This window comes from Nilaparvata lugens, chromosome 5 (assembly GCF_014356525.2).
Source record: "Nilaparvata lugens isolate BPH chromosome 5, ASM1435652v1, whole genome shotgun sequence".
Taxonomy (NCBI): domain Eukaryota; kingdom Metazoa; phylum Arthropoda; class Insecta; order Hemiptera; family Delphacidae; genus Nilaparvata; species Nilaparvata lugens.
The window spans coordinates 15,339,696-15,359,727 of record NC_052508.1 but is presented as its reverse complement, the minus strand read 5'-3'; the positions used below and the strand labels follow the sequence as shown (position 1 = coordinate 15,359,727).

At 34.0% G+C, this 20,032-nt stretch overlaps 1 protein-coding gene across 6 annotated transcripts in view; it reads right to left on the bottom strand.

Annotated features, from left to right (window-relative positions):
- Window positions 1–19,499, bottom strand: part of LOC111049600 (DNA topoisomerase 2-like) — a 54,319-nt gene extending 34,820 nt beyond the window's left edge. For 2 of the 6 annotated variants that reach the window (XM_039427734.1, XM_039427735.1), the window contains exons 1-5: window positions 19,023–19,057; window positions 8,926–9,074; window positions 7,878–8,058; window positions 5,223–5,466; window positions 4,005–4,214 (exon numbers count right to left, since the gene is read on the bottom strand). In XM_039427734.1, the coding sequence (XP_039283668.1) occupies window positions 4,005–4,214; window positions 5,223–5,466; window positions 7,878–8,058; window positions 8,926–9,074; window positions 19,023–19,042 (804 nt within the window). In that variant the 5' untranslated portion in view covers window positions 19,043–19,057. Of the gene's footprint in view, window positions 1–4,004; window positions 4,215–5,222; window positions 5,467–7,877; window positions 8,059–8,925; window positions 9,075–16,230; window positions 16,402–19,022; window positions 19,058–19,397 lie in introns of those variants that run through there. The other 4 variants (XM_039427737.1, XM_039427738.1, XM_039427736.1 and 1 more) reach the window with 3 other exon arrangements.
- Between the last annotated feature and the right edge of the window lie 533 nt (window positions 19,500–20,032).

Here is a 20,032-nt window from a genome sequence, read left to right as displayed (position 1 = left end):
AAATTATTTTTAAGTATATATATAAAATTGAAATTTGTTAACATCTTATTACACAGTCAGTAATACATAAATTGTGAAATATGGAGATTTCAATATAAAAATAATAATTTCATTTCCATTTATCCATTGTTCAAAATAGAAATAGAATTTCATAACACCCTGTATCATTATCAAAATTATAAAAAACATCAGATCATCACAACAAAAATTAATTTCAATATATATTTCAATAATTTCAGACAATTGGTCTTCTATTCACAATCATTTCATAATATATCTGCATTTCATTATCATTTAGTATAACATTTCATTTATAGCAAGTTCATTTCACATTTATGATTTATCATTCAGGGTTTCAAAATTATTTAGTTTTAACTTTTTGTTCAAAAATTGTATAAAAAGCAAATTATTTAATATTATTAATCATCGTTTGTTGGATACTATAGTTTATTTCGACTTTTCAATGTTCTGAACACAAGCTACATTTCATGACAAAACTTTACTATCAATCATTAAACAAGAAATCATTCAAAACATCAATAATATTTTGCTTCAAAGGCAATCAATATCATCATTATTATTTTGCATCTATGGCAATCAACATTATTAATCATCATTTTTGCATCTATGGCAATCAACATAAGTAATCAACACAAAAAATATTATCTCATTACTGCCTCTCTAAGTCATAACCTCTGTTATTCCTTCTTTAGGCAATAATGGGTTTCCATCTCAAAAACAATCACATACCAGCAAAATTCTAATCAACAAACCCCACTAAAAATTCTACATACACTCCAGCATCCATTTCAAACGATAATCAATCATATCAAAATTTATAGAACAAATTTAAAAATTTTGAAAAAGATATCAATCACAAAAACTTATTTCAATTAATAATATAACAAAACGTTTTAAATTGAACCATTTATTTTTTTAAAATTTAAAGACTGTATAATAAGTACAAACATTTCAAGATTATAATACAAAGATGATCAAGATGAATAATGGGTAAATAAGTTCCCTAAAAAATACAAAAAAGAGAAATAGAAAACTGGGTAAATAAATTCCCTAAAACAATACAAAGAAGAGAAAGATTAATTATGGGTAATAAGTTCCCTAAAACAACACACATTTCAAAATAAGTGATACATGATGAAAAAATATGTCACAAGCACACAATTCTTTACACAACAATGGATAGATTTTGGAAAAGTTAAGTTTTATCAACAATTTAAAGATTAGGAAAATAAGCTACTATTTTAACTTCCAAAATTATTATTTCAGAAAAAATACAAATTTAAATGACTATGGACAAGATTGGTTAAGATATGCATCATAGAAGAATTTTACTGAACATTACACAAAGACAGGAAAGAATCGAAATTTGAAAAGATTAAGGGCCAAGAAAAATAGGCTACAGGAAAGAAAAAAGACACAATTATGGACTCTTACCATACACTGTGTAGCGATTATGCTATTCTGAATCCCGGCATAACACAGGATTCCTAATCATTGTGTGTTGGGGAATACCCTTTCATCATGTGACTCACTGTCATCATCTTGTAAATAAGCAACTTGAAACAACCTTTGAATACTAACACATCAATGGTGACTTTGCGTTTTGTTTTCTTCAATAGCATGATTTTATTCATGGGTTCATTAGTTTCAACCAAGCAGTTTTGCCTACAAAAGTTCGTCATGTTCACTTGAGAATGCATTGCATACACCTTTTCAATTTTCAGTTGAAAGTTGAACTCATCAACTTGACTCAAAGCAAGATTCATTTTGTTTACATTTTTCCTAACCTCTACAGAAACCTGTCTCATGTAATCACTTTGTTAATAGTTTTCCTAACCTTCAATGTAGCAATATCACTTTCATGATAGTTGACTTTCAGTGAAGACAACTCCCTACCTACTTCTTTACTCAATTTTACTATCTCATTAGGGTTGACTTTTTCAACAACAGTAACTAGGCCTACATTGTCAGAAACTTGAATGAGTTGATCTTGTAACTTAACACTACTATCATCCTGCTTCAATTTGTTTTCATCTTCATGATTATCACTCAATGTTTCAGCAAATTCTTGCTTCATATCATCAAACCTAGCATTTTGATTTTTAAACATTTGGTCTAACTTAGCATTTTGCTTATCAAATTTAGCATTTAACTCATCAAATCTGGCATTTAACTCATCAAATCTAGCATCTTGTCTATCAAACTTTTGTGTTAAGAACTCTATAAGATTCAGATCATTTTTAATGTTTGCCATTTTGTAATATGCACTGATTCATTAAAACTTGATCTCTCTTGAACCGACTTCCCACTCAGCAACAAACCATTCATAACCTATCAAGATATCTATCCACTAATAATTTCTATAACCAGGGATTTCATGGTGTACCATTTGGAACATATTTATCTTGTAATTCGGTCCCACCACAGGGGTAACATTTGCCGTGCTACCAATTTTTCCTTAAATCGGTTGGAATAGCATTTCACACCTGTTAACCTAAGGATAGTTGTCGGCTCCAATGTAATAGATTCTTGATAAATTATGAATGGATCTACTGCCTATGAATGAGAAATCCAGTTTTCAGAGCAAATGAACTTATAATCTTCAGATGAATTTACACAAATACACAAAGAACTATATCTTAAGCCTAATTATTTTTAGAGTAACTACGAACTAAAATACTTATCTAGTTTACAGTTGAAAAACAGTGGCTATTGGCTTGAAGACACAAATTAACTATATCTTAACAAAATAGAACACAAAAATTTGTATAAAACTCAATTTAAAACATTAATAAACGAAAATGATTCAGAGCAAAATTTTACAACACAAACATAGCCAGCCATATTTTTAGAGAGGGCTGAACAGGAAAAACCTAAGTTGCAAGTCACAAAGCCAACGCCTTGTTCAGTATAGATTTTACAGACACGTCACCAAAAAATTATAACTTACAAGTTTAGAATTCACATTCTACATCTGTTCTCAATAAAACTTTATTTTGAAACTATTATTTTAAATTTATATATATATCCCGATTTAAATAAACCATTTATCTAGTAATTTTGTTAACCCTGCCTCGGTGACACCATGGAACAATGCAACAAACATTTACGATAATAAATTCTCCGTCAAAAAGTTTGTCCGTCTATAGATAACTCTGATATTTACTATAAAGTTTCATAGATCTCGAATTGAAGATTCGATTCAAATGTGAGAAAAAATGTAATATTACAAAGCATATAGGCCTACTATAGATTCCAATAATTCATGCAACTTAATAGGGTAGGAAAAACGTATATTTATTTATTTATTGGATAGAGTAAAACAATACAGTAGTCGGAAAAGAAAAAAACAGGCTATTGCCCAAAACTTCTCCAATTTCCTAATTTTGTCTTAAATTGTCCAAATACTATTATGTAGGTTATGTCATTTTCAATGTATACACTAAATCATCAATCTGAATATAAAGATCAGAATAAAACAAAACATTTAAAATTTAGATAGATTAATAATAAAACTTTCGTAAAAACATAAAACAAACTCTAATTTCACAAAATAATTATATAAAAACACATAAATTTTGAGCTCGAAAATATCACATTCACCACACATATTGAATCAAGACAAGCTATTTTAAGCAACCCTGACGTGGTCTGAACAGCACATAGTTAAATCTTATCTGAAATAATTTGAAAAACTAAATTTAATTTGTAAACGAGTACCTGAACGGAGGGTCTCAGTTCTTCTTGATTTCAGTTCATCCTTCATATAAAGTTAGATAGATAAAATAACCTAAAAGGTTATTTTAAATTATGTTTCAAAGGTAGAAGGGTAGGTTGGGTTTTTGCCTTTAAACTGTTATTTATGTTAGTATTATTGGAATTTTTTTTGATAATTTTAGTTAACAAACACAAAGAACGAAAACGTTGATCAAACAGCAGATCAAGATGAACTAGAATACAGGATGAAATGAATGTCACCCTACCTGAAGATTTTTGCCGTTGAGAAACACTTTAACGCCGCCAGTCGACGCGGCAACGTCGTAGGCTCTCCTTGACATCAGATCGACTATGTCTTTGTCCAACTTATCCATCTTAAATTTGGACAGATCCGGCGAAAATGTCACTTTCGTGAAATCTCCGTCATCTTCCTTGATTTCCGGCTCCGAAGTTTTCGACATGTTGTCGGCCCATTTCTGAAGAAAAAAAAACGAGAAATACATGTATTCAATGCGCTACGATAGATTTTATCCTCTCTTCTTTCAAAACTCAGTTCCCACAATTTCGAGCCGCTTGATGGTCAAGTCTCTTTCTCCTCTTAATATATTTGCATCTTCAAATAAATAATTTTCCATATTAATTACAATTGAGATTCAAAGTTGTGTGTAACATTCCTTTTTCTTAAAATAAACGATTGATCCTCCTATCTTGACAAATATACCTATAGTTTTCTCACCTATAAATATACACCTATCATTCTCACAAGTACTAAGTCTCAACTCCTTAACTTTACCCAAAAAAGGATCATTAGACCACATTTTATTCTTATAAAACTACTCATGTGGAGTTCTTTAACGACTGCTACCAGCCTGACGATTTAAAATTAATATACCCATCATTCTCCCAAGTCATTTGGTGAACTCAATTCCACCAGATAAAATATAATTAAATTACATTCTATTCTATCAAAACTATCATAGAATAAGGAGTTCGACCAAGTGCGGCCAACCTGACGATTGTGAAAAATATACAAACTCATTTTCCCATCATCAGTCTCAACTTCTCAGCACCACTTCATCAAGGATCATTAACCTATATTCTATTCTTTTAGAAACTATTCTATGTGGAGTCCTCCCACTAACAGCTACCATCTTGACAAACTTGAAAAACGTACTCATCTTTCTCATAAGTCATCATCATCACAATCATCATTCTCAAGTCTCAACTCCTCAACTTTACCCAATAAAGGATTAATAAACTCAATTCTATTATTCTAAAACTATTAAATATGGAGTTCTAGATGAACTGCTACCGACCTTAAGAAAAATTTATTCATCTTTCATTATCATTATTATTATTATCATCATCATAAATCTAGAGTGAAACTTCTCAACGCCAACTGATCAAGGATCATTAACCTACATTCTATTGTTTCAGACCTAAACAACAACTAACCTATGTGTAGTCCTCGATTATGGACAAACCTGTCGAAAGCTCTTCTTGTACTCCTTGGAGCTGGTTTCGACGATGAACGACGAGCTGAAAATATTGCACAGTTTGGCTCCGTAGCCGTTGCGACCACCGGTCACCTTGTCGTCTTCGTCGTTGTAATTGGAGCTGGTCAGCAGGTGGCCGAAGATCATCGTCGGCACATACATCTTCTGCTCCTTGTGCAGCACCACCGGAATGCCCTCGCCGTTGTTGTAGATCGAAATCACATTTTCTTCCCTGCCATCACATCACAATAACATTACAAATACATCAGTTTAAATTCATCCAATCATCATAACAGTTATAGTTTCTTGGAATGTGAAAGTTATAGTTATTTACGTCACAAGTACGGGAAGTGGCCATTTGCAGGGCCGAGAATGATGTTCCTAGTCGAGGCGCTAGCTAAGACTACAATTTCATTCGAGCCCTGCAAGAGACATTCACGGCCAAGTAACGTACACTATTTTTGTCATAAAAATCCAACGAAGAATAATTAAGAAATAGAAAGCATTGCCATCTTGTTATTACATGCATTCTATAAACATTACCTGGTTCACACCCTCCGAATTAGGAATTTTGTGATTCTTATTGACAAAACTTCCACCTGGAGCGCCGAAGGCGTTTTTTTGGTAGCAGTTTTACTGTTCCTATTTCGGAACTAGAAAACATACTCGACAGTAAAGAAAACATATGATCTCTTTACATTAGCCTACAGTATGCTTCAAAGAAATTACATGTTTGCTTGTTCTGCAAACAGCTGTTCAACGGCTTGATTCCAGGCAAAACAGCTGAAAAAATCTGGTGTGGCGCACTCACACAACTTTCCTTGCCGTTATAAAAATTGATCACCTGACGCTAGTGTACTCGCGCATCTCAAGTCTACTATTCAAAGATGAGACAGCTGGTGATAGGTCAATAACGCTGGATACACACGAGGTCTGCTATCTCTTCGTAGTGAATGATTTAATAGAACCAACAGTTTGCAGATTAATAATCACATTTTCACGGATTTCAAGCTTATTTTCAATTTTAGGTGGAAATGTTACTGGACATTAATTGCAGAGATTCTCATGCTCAATCTATTCCACTCAAAATTTTCTGTTTAAATTGTATATGAAGGCTGATAATTAAGAATCTAAAACCAAACTTTGCATAGATGAGGCAAAGCTCCTGAAATTTTTAAAGATATAGGACTTGTTGCAGTTGATAGAGCTTATCAATGACTATTTCAGGTATGAATTTAATCAAAATCGTTGGAGCCGTTTTCGAGAAAATCGCGAAAACCCCTGTTTTTGACAACATTTTCGCCATTTTTGCCGCCATCTTGGATTGCATTTGATCGAAATTGTTCGTGTCGGATCCTTAAGTGTAAGGACCTTACGTTCCAAATTTCAAGTCATTCCGTTAACTGGGAGATGAGATATCGTGTACACAGACGCACATACATTCACACACACACACACACACACACACACACACACACACACACACACACACACACACACACATACACAGACCAATACCCGAAAACCACTTTTTCGGACTCAGGGGATCTTGGAACGTATAGGAATTTAGAAATTGAGGTACCTTAATTTTTTTCGGAAAGCAATAGCCTACTTTCCTTACCTATGGTAATAGGGCAAGGAAAGTAAAAAAGTATGACAAAAAATACATACGTTACAACACTATTACATTGTGTAAAGGAATAGATAAAGACGGAGCCTACGTAATCTACATATATATTGAGATTTACTCTGCAGTGAGCTGCTCTAGTCCGTGAGATATTACTTTTAACATGGTTAGAACAGACAGAGAGGCCCGATACTCTTTCCTTCACTAATCACTCCCACTACCTGTATCAGTATACAATTGTGCGCAGAATGCTTACTCCTCTCCACTCCTCTGTCCATGCTACAAACTGTGCAACGAGAAACTGGTTTCCCCTATTCATGTTTGAAAGTAATATCTCACGGACTACAGTTATTTGAATAACTGCAGTAACACTACATCAGTAACTAAACAACATAGGAGATTCGCACAGAATTTACTCCTATTTTCGTGCATTGTAACATTTAAAACATGATGCTGCTGGCTTATTCCATGCAAAATTTCAACAAAAATTGTAAAATTGATCAACATCACGTAGAGGGATTTCAAAATATATTATATACCTAGTAATAGTGATAGAATTGAATATTATTGATACAGTGGAAATAGATTTAAGTGAGGTCCACGTTATAATGGCAGTATTTGATCAACATTGAATTTACTATCCTTTCTATAATTCGACAAAGCATATAGCACTATCCTTTTCCAGCTCCGCAAAGTTGCCAGATCGTCTTTTGATAATGTACAAACATAATTAATCAACAACATATTTTATCATATTGAGAGATTCTGGATCTTGGGAATTATAAAATAAAGAATATTTTTATGAAAAAGTTATTATGTGTAGTGTAATTAAACATTTTAAAATGAATATGGAAGCCTTAACCGTAGCTTAACCTTTCACACCGCCGTACCGTAGCTTGAAATACGTCTTTTGAAAAACGTGACCGACTTATTTTCTAATGTTAATCAAACCGGCTACGGTACGCGGTAGATTGATAAACATTGAATTTATTGATATGAAAAATACTAGTACTCACGGTTTAATTTCAATTTTGATAGTGTTCATTGTGGGGTCTCGCTGCTTGTTGTCGGCAGCGTTTACGAGAATTTCATCAAAAATTTTGAACAATCCGGGAACGTAGGTGATCTCACGCTTCTCCATCGCATTCTTCTCCGAGTCATAGACCCACATCTGCTCCGTGTGGTGTTCAACCGAACCTGCCAAACAAACATGAAGATTGTTCAGAAATTTTAGAAAACCATTGCAAAATTCACACAAAATAGAATCAAAAGAAAATGATTTGAAACCACGATAGAAAAATGAGTGGTGAATTTAATTACTTTACTCAATTCACGCATTAAATATTATTTTCGCCGGAGCTCTTGACAAGACTGCAGCAGGTAATATATCTGTCACGAGAACCAATCAGAGGTTTCTTTTCGAAAATAAGGCTTCTCTGATTGGTTCCCGTGGAGTTTAATCACGATTAAAATTTAACAGGCTTTTGTGCAACCGGCACTAAGACTGCAAAACTTGACCCCTACAGATTTCAAAATATCTTTCAGTTTCGTTTACGAGCTAGGATGGCATTAGTCAACAGCAATAAAAAAAACTAGCAGTTTTTTTATAAAAAGTAAATTGAAAACTCCACGAAGGAGTATAATCTGACTGTTACAGTTTATCAAAGAAGACAAATTAGCCAATGAAAATAAAGTAAGCAGTTTCAGTTTAGCAACAAAGTTTAACCTACAACAACATATTTTAGCAGATTTGAGCCCGGTTTCTAATATACTCAAGTCTAATGACCCATTGAATCTATAGGTTTCATAATAATAAAATAATAGGTTTATTAGATTTAACAATTGTCCAAGAAACCAAGTCATAGTTTAGCGGACAAGTTCCAATAACCAATATATATGTATCAGGCCTGAGCAAAATGAGCTCAAGCTGTGATTTCTTTGGATACTGTTTCTCAATTTTAAAAATAAATAACAACTTGGTAGTTAAGCAGGTAAGACCGTAAGTCCAACTTTTAGAACATAGTTTATATTTACAGTATAAGTTATCAGACAAATGGTACTTACCAATATATGTATCAGGCCTGAGCAAAATGTGCTCAAGCTGTGATTTCTTCTGATACTGCTTCTCAATTTTGCCTGTCGGCGTCTTATTGCCAGCGTCGCCGCCAGCGGCCTTTCCATTGCTTAGAAAGGCGTCCATTTTTAGAAACTTTCTGAAACAAGATTGAAAACAACCAGGTTACGGTAATAATAAGACTTTTTAATAGTAACTAAATTACGCTATGGTTTCAGAAAAATATGTGTAAGAAGCTGGTTGCTCTACATTCACGCTTCTTCTTTCTAATCATATGAACCATATGACTTGTTAATAATTGACTAATGTTGTTTATCAAACTAACAGCTGAGCTGGTGAGAGAATGATTGAATGTTCATATTTGTACAGTTTAAGATTTATTGAGATTTATATTATAATTGACATTAAAATCGATTTTCTAAAGTAAATAAAAATCTTTCGTCAATTATTCATTTTAAGTAATATGTGCGAAGTAAGATCATTATATATGTTCTTTGGGAAAATATACCTTATTTTCAAAAATAATAATTGCAAATGGATAGAACAGATCAAGTACAGTTACTCCCAGGCGTGAAGCTGGATTCACACACTACAGTGACAGTAAAAATATAATTCGCATAAGTTCTAATGGCATTATTCATACTTACACAGCTGGGCTGTGTGGGAATAGTCTAATTAAAACTCGTGAGAATTATATTTTCACTGTTGTGTGCGAATCAAGCTTTAAACGTCCTATTCATTCAATGTAATTACTGTATCAAGTCGCAAGCTAGTTGAAAGAATGAACCAAAAATATCAGTAGGTTACAGAATTAAATTTTACATCTTTTTCAAGTCAAACATCAGGAAATACTACAATAGGACACAAGGCTGTATCCGAATGGGTTGTGAGTCTTCAGTTCGTATTGCGCTTATTCCAGCCTACACAATAAGGCTAGCCTATATTTTTTAACACTCTATATAAGTGATAAAAATTGAGTAGAAACTCAATTCCTTGTGTGACAGTATTTTTTCTACACAAAATGGGAGAGTTGAAAAAATATTCATTTGAATTTTGGTAAATGGTCTTGGGGTATCAATCAATCAAATCATTTATTCAAGTAGTTGCATATAAAAGAAAAGCTTCACAACATTGAATCGTCACAATCAATAATAAACACAGAACGTAACGACAAACTAGTATCTCATTTGAGTGACTCAAAGTCCTTGTATCAAAGACTGAGGTTCAGATACTGTCTTCAGACCAGGCAGGCTAGGCACTCCTACAATGCAGACATTATCAATGGGGCCTCAAATAATTGTCTGGCAGCCTGGAATGTGATCCGAAGTGATTCTGGAGCATCTGCCTCAACAAGTGTCCCACTGTCTTCAGAGGAGCTGAACAACCACTGGATTGACTCTATCCAGCACAAGGGAGAGGATTGCTGTTTCTGCGGAGGAATCAGCATCACCAACACAACTGCTGAGAGAATCCAGGCAACCACCGGCGGCTACCATCACTTGGCGCAGTGTCACACCAGAGGTCATCTTGAGGATCTCATCCAGTATGAAGTGCTCTGCTAGCAAACAATTTTCTTATATGTCTAGTAGGTTTGTTAAAAGTATTGTTAAGCTCATGTCGCTCCCCTGACATACTGTATAAATCTTTTTCTTAGCTCAATCTGTTTCTCCTAACCAGCTGAACGGTTGCAGAGTCGTTACATAAATGATTTTCGCTACTTTCTAACTTGTTGAGTTTTCATTTTACTTCCCTTGCCCTATTACCATAGGTAAGGAAAGTATTGCTTTCTGAAAAAAAGGTACCCCAATTTCTAAATTTCTATACGTTTTAAGGTCCCCTGAGACCAAAAGAGTGGTTTATGGGTATTGGTCTGTGTGTGTGTGTGTGTGTGTGTGTGTGTGTGTGTGTGGTGTGTGTGTGTGTGTGTGTGTGTGTGTGTGTGTGTGTATGTGTACACGATATCTCAACTCCCAATCAACGGAATGACTTGAAATTTGGAACTTAAGGTCCTTACACTGTAAGGATCCGACACAAACAATTTCGATCAAATGCAAATCAAGATGGCGGCTAAAATGGCGAAAATGTTGTCAAAAACAGGGGTTTTTGAGATTTTCTCGAAAATGGTTTCAACGATTTTGATCAAATTTATAGTTAAAATAGTCATTGATAAGCTATATCAACTGCCACAAGTCCCATATCTGTAAAAATTCAAGGAGCTCCGCCCCATCTATGCAAATTTTTATTTTAGATTTCCAATAATTATCAGGTCTCAGATATAATGTTAAAACGAAAAATTTTGGGTGGAAAAGATTGAGCATGAAAATCTCTACAATTATTAATGTTCAGTAACATTTTCACCTAAAATTGAAAATAAGCTCAAAATTCAAGAAAATGTGATTATTCAATTGCAAACTGTTGGCAACTGTTGATTCTATTAGATCATTCACTATGTAGAGATAGCAGACCTCGTGTGTCACCAGCTGGCTCAGATCTTTGAATAGTAGGCTTGAGATGCGTGTGAACACTAGCGTCAGGTGATCAATTTTCATAACGGCAAGGAAAGTTGTGTGAGTGCGCCACACCAGATTTTTCATTTCTTTTATTTCAAATAATTATATAATAGTTCAAGTTTGATAGCGCAGTGTAATATTACTGTGATAGCAATCTACCAGCATCAGGATTAGTGACACGAGATGGTTGCAAGAATAGAAATTGGATGCAGTTTGAAGGAAGCGGACTACAATAGAATGTCTTCCGACGACAAGAAATGGCGTTGTATGTATGTGTGTAAGAGTGCAAAAACTGGACAGGGATCTGCTTGTAATTCAACAAACTCTTTATTTAATATAGAGGAATCATCTAATACTGAACTTTTTCAAATTAAACAAATTCTAACTTTGCTGAATGATGAAATGACCAAAATTGGATCTGTTTGTACCACAATTTTATTCAAGGAAGTCAGGAGTTTATTTCGGAAAAATATGATAGCCAACTTGAAGAAATTAAATCAATTAGGGAAGAAAATATCAAACTCTCTAAAGAGATTCATGAAGTTAAAAAAACAATTACGTTCCAAGCACTGTGTAATCGAAGATCTGAGGCTACAATTAAACGATATCAATCAATATGGTAGAGGCTGGAACTTGGAAATTCATGGATTGGAAGAAAAAGGATCCTAGGGAACTGCAGATGAAATTGAAATTGAATTGAAGGACGACGACATAAGTGCTGCTCACCCTCTACCAGACCAGTGCGTGAAAAAAATCGTCCGCCAGCGTTAATATCTTGCAGTTCGTTTCCAGAGACGTTAGAAAAACTTGGTTGAAGGAAAGAAAGGCCGCAAGACTGACTGATAAATCGCTTGGTGGCCAAAGTGATAAGAAAGTGTATTTCAATGAGAACTTGACCTCATATAATAAAAAATTATTGTCGCTAGCGAAAAGTAGATTCAAAAAAATGAACTATAAGTTTGTGTGGACCAACAACGGTAGGATCCTAGTACGAAAAGCAGAAAACACTCCAATAATTAATATTAGATCTTCCAAGGACTTCAATAAATTAATTTAATTCACATAGTAAATAACACTAACTATTATTCTCTCTGCAACAACTCTGTCAATGAACTTTGATCATGATGACGTGATTTTACAGAAAATCTTACCCTGCAAGTTCTACCTCTCTATAGATAGCTAGCTGGCTCAACGATAACCGCGTTATCAATCAAAACCTGACGAATTTCACTATCAACCAGAAAATTAGAATCATTCACCTAATATTCGATCCATGCGACAGAATTTTGATGTGAACCATGTGATTTTTAGTGAACAGTTGACCTCGCGCACTTATAAACCACACCACAGTCTTCTCTAATACTGTCCATTAGAGTAAATTCTGTCCTGTCCTGTCGTGTCGGCGATATATCTGTGTATAAACGACTAATTGCTATTTGGGTTGTTGCATCGACAGTGTTAAAATTTTTATGTAAACAGCTATGCTACTATCATCAAAAGCTTACCGACTTGAAAGCAGAGAAAAGTCGGGAGAAAATACTATGCTACTTCGAGTTATCAATTACAGTGCCTCACTGCATGCAATTAATAGTCCACACAACAGCTGATTTTTTACTAAGTTACATTGAGATATTAAATTGCATGCGTCATTGCATACAATTAATAATCCACCCTACAGCTGATTTATGATGAATGATTCTATAGTCTGATTTTTACGGTAATATTGGCGTTCGAAGGAGACTACTTTTTCTTTTGTATTATCCTTAAAATGCAAAATTTCAAAACACCGTATATATACGTCGACGCGAAATTCAAAGAGGAACATACCTGTCAAATTTCATGAAAATCTATTGCCGCGTTTCGCCGTAAATGTGGAACATAAATATAAACATATATATAAACATAAAGAGAAATGCAAGACTTGAATCGTAGACCTCACTTCGCTCGGACAATTTATTAATATCTTTTGATTTTTACTTACTATAGAGTATCAAGTATATTTTATTTTAATTTTAATGTAGTTTTAGGATTTGAAGTTTTTGAGTTTTCCTTTTTTCCCCAATTTCCTTTAATCTTATTAATCAACCTTAGACCACATAATACCTCATACTCCTTTTTAAACTCCTAAACTCCCAGCTTCATGAAAAAAAAATTATCTTTAGTTTATTGTTAAATTTAGCAAATCATTCTATTTTATTATTCGTAGGCACCTGTTGTAAAATCTTTTAGGTTTAGCGGGACCACTTTTGTAATGCATTTTACTAAAAAATTAATAAACAAATATTTTATGAAAAAAGCGCGTTCTTCATAAAAATGCTCTGTCGGTTCCCAGTGTCAAGTAGCACCGCTTGCCAGCTGACAGTTGTTGCTCCTATTTATTTATTCATAATATTACAACGGAAACAACAGTTAATAACCCAAATATGCTTCCTTTAACATAACAATAAGACTCGTATACAATTTATTCAAAATAAAAAAAAAGTACTAAAACTAATGTTTGAAATAAAAATACTTAGAAAACTTATATTCGTGCTCTCAAGGCGTGTGTGCATACCGAGCCAAACCGATTGAAAGTTGGAAAGGAATAATCTCGGAAGCGATAAGGATAAACGATAAGCGTTTCACAAACAACGCAATTGCACGTTTTGGATTGTAAAATTAAAACACGTTTTGGAATTACAGACTTTGAGAGAAATACGACAAAATAATAGAAATGCAATACCGTAAAGTGGGGTAACTTGAAACACTTTTCAATTTCAAAATCTTGTAACTTTTGACAGGATGATTTTTTCAACAGAAATGTTACTCACCCATATTGGTCCTATTCCAAAGAACATATTTATACCTTGAAATAAGAATTTTTTATTGGAGAAATATATATTTTTTTTATTTCAAGTGTGTTTCAAGTTACCCCACTATATGGGGTAACTTGAAACACGCACACAAATCAATAGTTTTCATCAAGTTAGAGGTGTTGGAGGTAACTTGAAACATAATATAAGTTTTAAAAAAATACTTGAGGTATATTAGAAATAGATAGTGACAAAAATTAGATGAAAAAAGTCAAAATTATCGAAAAATTATTGAAAAAATTGATAAAATATTTTTAAAAATCTGCTTCCACAGAGAAACAATGGCGTCCTCTTCTTATAAATATAGGAACCAGTTTCTGGACAATATTTTCAAGCTTTACAGAAGCTATTATCATCTATAGCCGGAAAAATGTAAATATTATTAGCTTTGCTTGATTTTCGCATAAACTTCATCTCAAGTTTTCCAGTAGTCTCATTAGAACATAAAATTTGCGCAACAAATGTTTTCTTTGCTGTTTTTTTTATATTTGCGTCATAAATCAGTTTGACCAGTACAAAATCAATGTCATTAAAATCATTAAAGTTGAATTTTGCCACATTATCGTTTTGATCCAAAGAATAGTCAGACTCATCATGAGCAACATTTGATTCATCATGAACATCAGATTCATCACTTATTTGGCACATACCAGTATCTTTCTCATGTTGAGGTTCCAATGAACTGTTAGAAGGGCCCGGGCATGGTTCATCAATATCAGATTCATCACTTTCTTTACCCCTTTTTGCACTTGAATTGTGAAAATCTTCAGAGCTTACACTTTTACCTGGAGTTATATGTATTCTCTTCTTCCGTTGTTTTACATTTGAAGATGTCTCTGTCATTCTACTCTCTTTTAGAAATGTTTCCAATGTCCCACACCAATTTGTACCTCTTTCCTCCTGATCTTGATTACTTATTGGCAATTGTTTCAATACTTGTTCAACATCAATGGGATGTATCCCAGTGGCTCTGAAGCCACTAATTAAATTTTTTGAACACGCATCATCAACATTTAAACTGTCAATGCATTTTTTCAAAAGTGCTGGGAATCTATCTTTGGGAATGCAGCCGCGATTTTTAATTTTCCAATTGTTCAATGTTGCACGCCATTTTCCTTTTAGAGGACGGAAAAAAGCCACATCCAACGGCTGGCATAGGTGAGTGCTGTTGGGTGGTAAGAGTACAAAACGAATGTTATTTTTTTCACATTCTTGGACTATATTGAATGAGATGTGGCTAGATAAATTATCACCCAATAATACTTTGGGTGAATTGTCAGCTAATCTTTTGAAGTATGGGAGAATAACAGTAAGGAACCAATCTTCAAAGATTGGACCATTGAACCAGGAGTTTTTTGAGCGGTTGTACCTGGGTCTTTTGGACCTCCAATGGTCCATGAATCATATAAATGCTCAGCCTTGTAACATACATATGGTGGCAAGAGAATGCCTGAAGCAGTCCCACAAAACATCACTGAAATACTAGCTTTGGAACTGTCTAAAATCCTATCAGGATGTTTACAGCCCCGTCGTGTAATAATTTTCACACGGCCGGGGTCATCCGTAAGGTCATAGTTTATGATAGCTTCTGGTGAAACACCTGCCAATGAATCTTTCAATTCCTCAAAATACCCACGTATCAATTCATGACTAACCTGAGCTCTTGCTCTTTTAATGTTCTGGCATAGACGTTGCGATAAAAGACCCTTATGTCTAATTAAAAATCCTCTTACCCACTCAATTCCAGGCATGTTGTTGATAAATCTTGGCTCGTTTACCCCTCTTTTATCTAAATGGGCTTTAATTATCAATCGTAGATCAAACGTTGTGAGGGGAAACCCCCACTCACTAGCTACAACTAATCCTTGAGTCAATACTTTTTCATCCTCTGCAGATAAAACACAAGGTCGCCCAACATTATTTAAATGCATACCTCTCATTTTCCTACTCAATGTTGCAGGTGAAATACCATATTTTTCTGCTGCTCTGCGTAGGGTTACCGTCTTCTGGCTAATCTCCTGATGCTCTTGATAAAGTCTCATCACTGAAGTCCTTGTATTACGTGCCCCTGGCTTCCGTTGGTGATTCCTCACCATGCTTGAATCTGTGCAAAGAAACAAAACCAAAAACTGTAATTTTGCAGCTCATACTTCGTATCAATAAAATAAATATGAATATGGTCAGATAAAACAATAAAAATCAAAAAATCTGTATGATAAAATTGAATTTGGGGTGACTTGAAACGTGTTTCAAGTTACCCCACAATTGTACTCATTGAAAAATTTTTTTTATAATTTTTTCAAAAGCTTTTAACCGTAATCTATGTACATCAACAGAAACAGAAATAAGTAAGGTTTTGCTACACCTCATTTCAATATGATACAATAATATTTAGTATGATTTCCACATGAAGTTTCTACGAGCATTTTTTAGGTTAAAAAACATGAGATTAAAAAAATATAAAAAAATTATGCTTACCTTTGATATTAACTATCAATTTTCGTAAATAGTGTCAGCTGAAGTCTTCCAGAGTGTACACCATGCGATATAACCTCGAAAATATTGTTCGCAGTGCTGCCACTACCAACATTAAAAAACTACCTCCGACTGTTTCAAGTTACCTCGCTGTTTCAAGTTACCCCACTTTACGGTATCTTATTGACCATCACACTCTTGAAATTTGTCATCTTTTGATAATTGGATTATAATACAAACCGGTAGAAGAGTGTTGAGATATATGTACTTATCAATATTTGTCAACTTGGGTTTGGAAGAAAATGCAGTATCAGGCTTAAGCAAGGTCTATATCTCAGCTATTTAAAAAGGTACAACATATTTAGTTATACCATCTTATAGATCTAATTTTTCTGAACACAACCATATGCATAACTCAATATGGTCAAAAATGTGACTTATCAACTTGTGTCATCTACCCACAGATATATAGTACATCTACTATATATATACAGAGTACATATAGTGTGTAGGTTACAAATTCAGCAATAAATGAAGTAGACTGTACAAAAAACATTAAATTGCTTTCAAATATTTTCAATGTAATTATTGAAAAGTACAATTAACCTTTATAAAGTATGAAAAAAGGAAATCATCATGAAAATAGGTTATGTTTACCATTGAAGTACTTGTAGACTTGTAAAATTGTAAACTTGTAAACTTGTAGATCATAAATTTTTGTGAAACGTGAGTACTTGTAAACTTGTAACTACAAGTACTTGTTCGTAACCATGGTTGGTAACAATACTTGTACCTTTGTGAAATAGGCCCCAGGTCAGACAATTTACCAGAATATTATACTGAATTACTGAATTTACCACACTTCGACTGTGGGGCAGAAAGATGGAACTGGAACAGGTTTCTGGAACAGAATCTATTAAAATTCCTCCCATGGAACGCGGAACTTTTTACCTGGTAAATTGTGAATCGGACAATTTACCACATTATACACAGAACGGGCCCATTGATATCATCGTCTGGAGTCGCCATGATGACTGCCAATTATGGAGACCCACAACTGTTGTTTTTGTTTCATGGTGTGATCACCGAAACTAGTAGTTATAATTTGTATTCTTATCCTATTATTTTATTACTTTCAAAGGGTACTATAATTCTATTTTATAAATACAAGAATTTGTATTCTTATCCTATTATTTTATTACTTTCAAAGGGTAGGCCTACTATAATTCTAACTTATAAACACAAGAAAGTAGCCCTGAATTTATACATTTTATAAAGGTTATTTGTACATTAATAGGAACACTGATTACATCTGGCACGGGATTGCCCCATATGAACAACGCGTGGTAACTATGAGGGTTGACATAACATGGAGGACCAAGGAAAATACATAAAACGCGGATTAACTTACTTAGTCCGGTTGCAACGATGGCTTTTTAACGACAGCCTGGTCTCAGCTCCTCATCCTCGAAGATAGAGAGAGCTATAGTGAGGTCCACGTTATAATGACAGTATTTGATCAACTTTGGTTTAGCTATCCTTCTCTATCATTCGACAAAGCCGGTGGTACTATCCTTTTCTAGGTCTACAACGATGCCAATTATGTTTTTGACAGTGTAGAAATATAATTAATTAATGCAGAAAATCGGCATCGCTATTCTTCTATCTTTACTGCCATTATAACGTGGACCTCACTATAGGTAGAGATTGTCAAGGTGGCTGATTGAAAGAAGCTATTACAGTGTCAATGATTTCCTTGGGGATAGCTCTGAGGGACTGTGATGCCGCGCCATCTTGATTATCAAGTTTATTTTTTTTATTTTTTTTGACGCGATCTATCCGGTAACACCTGGCTAACGATCAAGACTTTGGATATTGGATTAAGTTGTGGGGGGGGGGGTTCTAAATGGAATATGCACTGTCCACTGTACTGTTTCCGTTTCAACAAGACACAACGTGTTTCTCCCTGATGGCTCTTTCCAAATATTGTTTTTTATCTGCACTTGTGGTCATGCACGAGCATGATTTTTCTTAGTCAATTTTCTGTTTACAGAGAAATTACCAAAAGAATTAATGTTGACAGAATCCATAATTTCCCATTAAAATAGGGATGAAAGTTCTTCTTGGTAATAGACAAAAGTCAATTTTCAAATAGAAAAAATGAGTAACCTTACCAAGTATAAAAACTTGAATAATTTTTTTCAATATCAAGAATCATTAAAAATTTACTTGCAACAACTAGGTACCTACCTACTTAATCTTCGTAACATAAAGATTACATGAATTTGTCAGATAATTAAAAAGTGAAAAAGGACAAAATTAAAATGATTCCATAGTGAAAAATTGAGCAATACATTAAATTTTGGATCAAATTTCTCACGATTCACTTGTTAACCAACGTTCAGTTTATTGTTAGCTTTAGCTTAGCCAAAAAATGGCGGCAATAATTCGCGCCAGTTACCTACTAGGCAAAGCAGAAATGTTTTGTTTTGTTAGCAAATTATATTATAATAATTTTACTACTAAAATCAAGAACAGGAAAGTTATAGATAGGAATGTAAGATTATAATGCATAAGTAATAATGTCATTTAGGTTTTGAAAACGTAATTAATTTGTCAACTTACCTATTTCAGGTATCCCGGCATCAATTGTTCACTCTCCACAAGTAATCCACAACAATCTCTTAATTATAATTGAAATTTCCATATCATATGTTACTATAGAACTATAATCTAGATAGAGTACCTCTTCGAAACAGTTGTTAATTGGCGACTAAATTAATAATTTTGTCAGGTTGGCATTAAGTTGGGTTGACTTTGTTAGGTTGGCACCAAGTTGAAAATTTAAATGCATTTATCGCGGAAAAATTTATTGGGCACTGCTACTTCAATCCTGGGAATATTATATTACTAGCAGTCAGGCTCGCTTCGCTCGCCATATCCGTTTAGCCAGCCGTTTAGTCTGGACCCCCGACTGGATCGTCCTAACATATGATGAAAATGCTCAAATGAAAAATGCTCGCTCCGCTCGCCTGCTGATCTTATTCTTGGACGATCCAGTCGGGGGTCCAGGGGGCGGAGCCCCCTGGCTAGACGGATATGGCGAGCGAAGCGAGCCTGACGGCTAGTTGCTTATATTTGTAATTTAGGTTACAACTGTTATAAACACTACTCCAATTTTCTTGAAGCAGTTTCTGCTTCAAACAATTTATATTTCCTAGCTCATATTGCTGAATTTCTTTCACAAAAGTTTTTTTTCT